Source organism: Micropterus dolomieu, unplaced genomic scaffold, assembly GCF_021292245.1.
Source record: "Micropterus dolomieu isolate WLL.071019.BEF.003 ecotype Adirondacks unplaced genomic scaffold, ASM2129224v1 contig_9760, whole genome shotgun sequence".
Taxonomy (NCBI): domain Eukaryota; kingdom Metazoa; phylum Chordata; class Actinopteri; order Centrarchiformes; family Centrarchidae; genus Micropterus; species Micropterus dolomieu.
In genome coordinates this window covers 1-8,963 of record NW_025738746.1, presented here as the reverse complement: position 1 = coordinate 8,963, position 8,963 = coordinate 1, and the positions used below count along the sequence as shown (strand labels likewise).

General features: G+C 42.5%; 1 protein-coding gene across 1 annotated transcript; it reads right to left on the bottom strand.

The window, feature by feature from the left end:
- Positions 1 to 7,417: 7,417 nt before the first annotated feature.
- Positions 7,418 to 8,428, bottom strand: LOC123965462 (zinc finger protein 239-like; the record flags this gene model as incomplete). Its single annotated transcript, XM_046041984.1, has 1 exon — positions 7,418 to 8,428. A coding segment is annotated over one exon (774 nt), but the record flags the coding sequence as incomplete, so codon positions are not given.
- Positions 8,429 to 8,963: the final 535 nt, after the last annotated feature.

Below are 8,963 nucleotides of genomic sequence, written 5' to 3'. Positions count from 1 at the left end.
GAACAACACTGTGATGCACTTTGACCACAGAGACTCACTCAGTGTTTCACTGGATCACCTGAAGAGACCGGCTCAGGTGGGTTTGACTTCTGTGGGGAAACAACAAGAAATGCATCAGGTGTTGTGAGGAGACGAGTTATGGATCATTTTGAGAAGCATGAATATCCTCTGAGGAGGAAAACTGTAAATACAACCTCCAATGTACAGAAAGCATTTCTCCACTCAGCATCATGAAAATGGATCTAAAGCTGTGAGACTGATGGATTCACCAGGCAGAAAGACTTTGGTTACAGCGCCCCCATGTGGCAGAGTGGGGCCATATATTCTTCCATGTGTGATGACTGAGGACAGAGTGAAGTCTGATGTGTCTGAGATTTTTCACTCAATGGTAAATGAGGAGATGTCAACAACAACAAGTCAAACAGAACAACAGTTTGGTCCTTCAGCTTTAAACCCGTGTTTTTATTTCATCTTCCCTTCGACCGTGCCACTTTTGTCCGGTCCGGTTTGACTGTTTATAAAACATGAAGTATGAATTATCACCCACTTCTGTGTTACAGCTTTTAGCCAACTTCATTCCAACCCATCAACACAAGTTTTTCATTTCTTTTTGGGCAGTAGACCTCGTTTACATGAAATTACACCTAGTTTTTAAGGAGAATCAACAGAAATGATGAGTTATTTTGGATTATCACAGACTGGTATATGTCAAATATTAGCCGGGATATTCCCAAACAACAACTTTCTGAGGCAGAAAGAACCTCAGAACGGCTCTGATTATTCTGACCAACAGGACCAGTTTTACAGAGACTACACAGAGATGAAGGAAGACCTGCTGGAGACCTCAGTCTGACCCTGAAATCCCCACAGATGGAGACAAAGGACGATACTGGGTCTAGCAGACACATCAGTAGAGAGAGAAAACGTCCTCGGTCTCCTCTGCAGAAAGAACCAGGAACAGAAGCAGCTCCACTGATGACCGATCAATTATCCGATCTGACGCTGGATCAGAGAGATAAGGGAGGTGAAGCAGAAGATGGAGGACGGACGAAGACAGGAGGACACTTTGTTAGTTTCTTCTTCACTCTGACTCCTACCGACTCTCACACCCAGTCTACACACTCACTACTGATTTCTATTAATCAGTGATGTCAGAGTGAGGTCAGCGTGATGTCACATGTTGATCCGCTCTGGGATCTGGACTGAAACATGTCCTTGTTGTTGTTTTGGAGACTTTTAGTGTCCATGAAGGTCCCTTGTTGTTTAGGTCCTCTGTACTGGACAGAGGTCTCACACTGGAGGAAACTCTGCTTGTGTTTTATTCTCACACTCAATATATTCCACTTTTTGTCAGTTGCTCCATCACGTTTTCTAAAGCACTCTCACAGCTCTCTAAAGATTCAGTTGGCCGTCCTCCGTTTTCCACTGCAGACAGTACCCAGGCCAGAGATAGCACCCCTCAATCTAGCTGGTCGTCATAGAGACGCCACACACAACTGATCAAAAGCAATTAATGCGACGCACACACAGCTGTCTCTTGATTTAAGTTAAAATGTTTCAACATTACTCAGAATCTAAAGACAGATAAGACGGAGGTGATACGAAAAAAGTAGCTGGTAGCAGGTACAAGTACAATTTTTACACAAAGGAAAACCAAAAGAAGGCGAGTAGAGTCGAGGCGAGTCGAGGTGGTACCTTGCAGTGGAGAAGGTGCTTTACGTTTCTCTCTCCCTGTTTGTCCGCTTCGGTGACTTTCTCCATCAGTAGTAGGCTAGGCTGTATAAAGTCACCGAAAAGAAAAAGTCTTCTGGACTTTTCCTCCGGTGATTCCCTTCACAGCAGCAGCTGCATGCTGCGGAGGTGTGCCGACAAAGTGGCCTATCAGAACAAAACTAACGTGGTAGCTAACAAATAACATCTGACTGGTGTGTCCAGTGTCGCGACTTGAAACGTAATCACCGTGTTTCTCTGATAAAGGCCCGCGGAAGTGTATGTGTGCGAAACACCGACTGAACCGTGCTTTTCTTTTTACAAGCCACAGTGTCGACCTGCACTGTGTCTCAGTCCATCTTGTTGAGAGTTTGTGAGTAGACAGCTGAGTGCAGACGCAGAGGGAGGGGCGTGGCTGCGCAGTGAGGGAGAGAGAGGAGCAAACGCTGGCAGGACTTTACGAAACTAATTAATCACCTCAACATCAAACTATATCGGTATAAACGGTATTGTCTAATTTCATATTTTTTTTGAAATTATATCGGTATACATTATATACCGATATACCGCCCAGCCCTAGCTCTGATCACAGTCAGCACCTTCCACTTACACTAGAGTCAAACACAGGAAGCTGGACAGACAAATGTCTCCACACAACAAGCGAGGAAGTGTTGGAGAAAGACGTGTGTGTCACGTGATGTTTGTTTTTCAACACACACAGATGTGTAGTGATGGTGTAACCCTCCCCTCCATGTCTCTGCTGGGACGTCCTCATAGGCAGCATGTTGTCTCTGAGTCATTCTGCTTCCTCCGTCCTCCAGCCGTTGACCCAGAGATCCACCGAGCTCCTCCATCATCCAGCAGAAACAGTCTGCTTGTTGATTGGTCGGCTGATCTGATGGACAGAAAAAGTGGAAAATATAATATTACTATTCCTGCAGAAGTGTAAAAGGGAACAACAACAGTAGAAGAGGTTCTGAACGTCTTCATGATGATTCAGCAAATGGAAATGATTCCATGTGTGGGAATCTAAATCAGAAATTAACTCACTTTGTCTGCTTCCTCTTCTTCAGCCAAAAGGCTTCTCTCCACAGACCACAGATCCAGAACCAGCAACATCTACAGAAAGCAACAGGAGGATTGAGGAAAAGCACAAGACTTTGGGAAAGGGAAGAAGTCGAGTTAGTATTATGTATTAATGGGATATGGTTTCATACAGATGGAGAGAGAGAGGAGCTCAGTGCAAACAAAGACAAACACCAAACCAAGCTTCAGTATTAGTGGATATGTGTAACTAATATGTGTTCAAGTCCACTGCGAGACACCATGTGTCCCTGAGCAAGACACTTAACCTTACGTTGCTCCAGAGGCGTGCGACCTCTGACATACAGCAAATGTATGTCGTTTTGGATAAAAGAGTCAGTTAAGTGAATAACTGTAAATGTAACGTAACAAGTTCTGGTTAGCTCGGTTCCTGTATCGAATTCTTCCTACGACATTGATCAAAGTTTGTATCTTTTGTTTCTTTAATAACAGTCTCTCCATCTTTTATGGCGGTATCTGGCCTCTTATCTCTGATCACATCAGGCTAAGAGGAAGGTCTTTGTGTGTTCAGTCTCTTTTCCTCACTAGAACAATCAAAGAGAAAACCCAGTTCATCACCTCAGTTTGTGACTGTTATCCAGGTAAGACCATCTTTTCAGAAGGGAGAAGTTTTGTCTTGGCTGGCCAGTCTCCAAAACTGACACTTGTACGGTCATTAAAGAGGGGGAGTTAAGCTGGCAAGGTCTCAGAGAAGCTTTTCCAAACCCCTTATTATTAACTCTGGAAGATGAGTGGGTCAGTGAAGTGTGGGATACATGTGATTTCAGTTGATATTTTGCTCACATGCTGTTTATTCCATAATAAACTGGCGTTTAATCAAATAACAACCTTACTGGGCTGCTGATCTTCCATTATAGGAGGACTGGTTGTTTCTATTAAAGGTAACAGGATATAAACCCTCTGCACACAGTTTGCTCCTCCAGTGACTTTAAAGTGAAAACTATCATCTGTTGAACAAACTGAAGCTCCTCTGCTGCCTCCTGCTGGCTGCTTCCTGTCACTGTCAGTCTGTTCGTCCCTCAGGACAAACTGGAGAGCAACAGAGTTACAGTTACAGTAGTCCTTATAGCTATGTAGTTTTATAAGCCACCTGGATTGAACACAGCAAGTGATACAACATTCGTAATAACCACGAGAGACTTGCCTTGGATCCTTTGGTTCCTTTGAAACCACAACTTTTCTCTCTTGGATTACTGAGCATTTCAGGAATGATGGAGACAGTGGTGATGATGATAATGTCATCATAGCCATCGTCCAATCCCTGGTCAGCCTGGGTCATCACCAATTGTAAAACAGTTAATGGTCTGCGCTTGCACTAATTACAACAGAACAACAATTCTTGTTGAAAGGAAACAGTTCATTGAACTTCCAGTTTCAAACGATGAGTCAAAGCTTCTCTTTGTGTCGACTAATTTAATGAGAATATTGAAAAGAACTTGAGTCCAAGTCTCAAGTCTCCAAGCTCAGATTATTACAGCACCAACCCTGGCAGGATGCAAGTTAAACAGAAAGCAACACATTTACTGACAGAACAGAAAGCAAACTGCTGTTAAAATGGAGTCAGATAATGAAGACGCAATAATATTTGATTCAATCAGACTTTCACAAGAACAAAGGTTTGTTCAGACTGAACACAAATGTGGTCTGTAGTGGTTTTGTAGTCCCTGTTTATTCAGCGCCTCTTCCTCCTCACTACACACTGGACCACAGCAGTTAAACCCAGAGGCCTCCAGTGGACCTGGTTCAGGCCTCAGAAACATTTGGACTTTGTGATTTTTGCCCTGTCTTCAAGTGTTGATATTTGGAGCAGGTATAAACAGACGTCATGATCTAGTTTGTTTGAAGCGTACCGAGTACTGCAGACGTTGATCTCAGCAGAAACATCTTTAGGACTCTTTTCTCCAGTTTCTGTTTTTTCTTGTCTCTCTGTTCATTTGTCAAAGACAAACCTGAAACAGAGCTCAACAGATTCAAAACCACATTCAGCAACAGAAATAACAGCAGATCAAAATCCATAACGCATTTAGCCAGATTTTACATCAGGTGTTCATGTTTTTAAGACATGGGAAGGTCACACATTTTATGTATAATGAACATGAAATGTGTCAATAATATTTATTGACTCAAAGTATAAACAACAGAAAATAAAAACAGTAAATACAGATATAAAATATGGAAAATATGTTTAACTAAAACACAACAACAACAACCAATATTTCATCCAGCGTGGAGCTTCATTCTTGACTTTGGGGAACACATCTGTAATAAATGAGTCTAAACTCAGGCCTCACATACTACCTCTTTGTTGGAGCTTTTGACCACATCCCATGGCCTTCTCATGGTCATCACATGACTCTAGGCCAGGACAGTCACATGATAACACGTGGTTGTATTCAGGTGGAGATGGTAACCTCTGTCTCTGTTCACAGATGTTCTCTGGTGTCAGATGCTAATGTCCTCCTTGATCTTTCTCCGGTTGTTGACTCGTGCTCTAGATCAGCTAACCGGAGACACCTCAGTCTGCGCTGGCAACCTGGGGATGGCCAACTATAGCAGCTAAAGACTGAGTTTCCGTGGTGCGGAGCAGAGTTAAAAATTTATGATGCCTCACCTCCAATGTCCAAACTACACTTATTACAGGTACCAGGATCAGTAAAGGAGTCAGAGCAATAGCTAAATATTTGACAAACAGAGCAGGAGATTGAGAGGGAAAGTGAGAGGACATCGCTAGCTGCAAAGCTAATGTACGACAGCTAACAAACAACTGTGGGATTTAGTTAGAGTGACTAAAAGAAAAATCTATGAGTGCTTAAAGCTACGCCAAGTTTGAAAGAATAAAGCATAATTCGCTGATGTAATGTAGAACATGGGCGTCATAAGGCCTGAGCCTCAAAAAAAAAAAAAAAAGATCAATGTTGAAGCTATCAAGTCTATCACTGATTAAAACACATGAAAATAATATGATAATTTATAGCACGAGTATATAAGGCAGGTAGATCTTGTAAAAATATTATGACTTGGTTGCATCTTTATTCTCAACATGTCACACATACAACAATAGATGAACACGTGGGAAAGATTCTGAATATAGAGAAAGTTTTGAACATGAGCAGAAAACCTCCTGAAACATGACACTATTAAAGTCCAGGAGTTCAAGTCACAGTAAGACTTCACTAGAGTCATTTGCAAAAACATGAATTTCAGTACATTTAATTCCCTATTGAAACTGAAGAGATTATTATATAGGGTATGTAATGGGTTTCGCGCATGGGTGTGACAATATGGCTCGCTAGCGCCTCCTACAAAATTAGGGAAAAAAATTAGCCCCTCGGCCACGTTCAACCTACATGCGCAAAATTTTCTGGGGACATGTATCATATCTAGACACAAAAAAGCCTCAAGAACCCACACCCTAAACTCAACAGGAAGTCAGCCATTTTGAATTTTATGTTCATTTTTGGACGATTTACACACTCCGTACTTTAACGAACTCCTCCTAGGGATTTAGTCCGACTGACTTCAAATTTCTGCTGTGCCTTCTAAAGGCATTGACGATGAAAAGTTGTGCTATCTGTGAGTTTTCGTCAATGGGCGTGTCCGTGGCGTGGCGTCAAATATCAACTCTTCGCCATGACACAGGAAGTTGTTGTAACTTGTGTAGTGTACATGCTCACATCTGAACAAAACTTTACGTGCTTGATAACTCTCCCATCCTGAATACATATAAAAAGCCAAAATTAATTTATATTCATAGCGGCAGGTGCTATGTAGCACTATGGGACACAGGAAGTGACGTATAACACCTTCATGCAGCGTGCGAACCGCCTAGCAAATTCACAGCCGCACCGGCAGAGCTCCAGAATATGGAACGTGGCCGGCTCACACCCGGACGTGTTACACGTGCGAGGACCCGCCCAACGCTGCTTGCAGCTTTAATTTATCTTTGTCTTTGAGACCACAGTGTAAGTTATTTGTTCAAAGGCATATAGGTCTAAAAGCAAAGAATACAAGCTTTAGAAAGTTTAATTTATGATTCAGATAATTTTTGTTCTAGCCTACTATACAAATAGACGTCAAGCTAGATTCAGGCATCAGCAGTTACTCTGCTCTTTAAGCCTGTTTAGAGATGAATCCTGGTGTGGGGCAGACTAAACCATTCTGTCTTTTGTATGGGGGAGAGGCCCCATGGTGCTTTCAGACCAAAAAAAAAGAAATGAGCTTTGGGGGCAGTGCGTTTACATACAATGTAAATGTAAAGACGCGGAGAGCCGTCATTTCCTTGAGATTGTCGGGACATCACAGACCGCTTCAGAGGATTGTTTGGAGAGTACCAGGTACAGCGAAGGAGTAAAAGGCTGCAGACCGACGAAGAGCTGCTAAGCTACGGGGACAGAGCCGGGGGCAGTGCTGCAGTCGGACTGGATTATGCTCTGACAACCAAAATATTTTCCTGCGGAATTTGATCCGTTAATTGTAGTTAAATCACAGTAAAATGATGCTTTGGGTTCATACAGCTGTAATAATTGCAGGTTGTGTTTATTTGCATTGTGTGTGAATACTTAGCAGTTGTCCAGCGATAAAACACCCACAAGGAAAGCGTTGCGAGGATTAAACCCGACTCCACTTTTATTTTTTATTTTTTTATTGGGGGGTATACAAAGTCTCAAGAGTTTACTTCCACAAAGAAAAGAAATGGGGAGGGCGACAGTATATAGTTATAGCATTGATAACATAATAGAAAGTTACTGTTACTGAAGCTCAGAATATAAAAACTCTGCTATCAGGGCATGAAGAGGAGGCAGGTGGAAACAGCTAGCATGTCTCTGAAAAATGTTCAAAATTAAGCAGTGTGACTACGTTGGTGGCGTTTTAGGTTACTACAATGAGAAAAAGATTTCCCACACTGGTCACAGCTGTACGGTTTCTCTCCAGTGTGAACATGTTGGTGGATTTTCAGTTTCCATGATGTAGAGAAAGTTTTCGCACACCGTTCACAGCTGTGTGGTTTATCTCTAGTGGGAACAAGTCTGTGTCTTTCTAGGAAACCTGACTCAGTGAAAGCTTTCCCACCTTGGTCATAGCTATACTGTTTCACTCTAGTGTGAACACGCCTGTGTCTGTCTAGGTCACTTGATTGAGTGAAAGCTTTCCCACATTGTTCACACCAGTATGGTTTCTCTCCGGTGTGAACACGTTTGTGTTTCATAAGGGAACCTGATTTAATGAAACTTTTCCCACAGTGCCCACAACAGTACGGTTTCTCTCCAGTGTGAACACGTCGGTGGACTTTTAGACTACCTGATCTAGTGAAAGTTTTCCCACACTGGTCGCAGCTGTATGGTTTCTCTCCAGTGTGAACACGTTGGTGGACTTTTAGATCATCTCCTCTACTGAAAGCTTTCCCACATTGGTCACAGCTGTACGGTTTCTCTCCAGTGTGAACACGTCTGTGTCTTTCTAAGTCACCTGATTGAGTGAAAGCTTTCCCACACTGGTCACAGGTGTACGGCTTCTGTCCAGTATGATGTCTCTGATGAATCTTTAAATATCCAGATCTTGTGAAGGATTTGTCACAGAACTGACAGCGGTGACGTTTGAGTCCCTCCCTCCGTTTCTATAACAACAAACAGACATACAGAGAGAAACACAGTAAGTGAGATGTCATGGTGGAGCGAGCTATCTACAACCATAAACGCAGCTCACATCATTATTGGGAGATACAGTGCCTTGCGAAAGTATTCGGCCCCCTTGAACTTTTCGACCTTTTGCCACATTGCAGGCTTCAAACATAAAGATATAAAACTGTAATTTTTTGTGAAGAACCAACAACAAGTGGGACACAATCATGAAGTGGAACGAAATTTATTGGATATTTCAAACTTTTTTAACAAATAAAAAACTGAAAAATTGGGCATGCAAAATTATTCAGCCCCCTTAAGTTAATACTTTGTAGCGCCACCTTTTGCTGCGATTACAGCTGTAAGTCGCTTGGGGTACGTCGCTATCAGTTTTGCACATCGAGAGACTGAAATTTTTGCCCATTCCTCCTAACAAAACAGCTCGAGCTCAGTGAGGTTGGATGGAGAGCGTTTGTGAACAGCAGTTTTCAGTTCTTTCCACAGATTCTCGATTGGATTCAGGTCTGGACT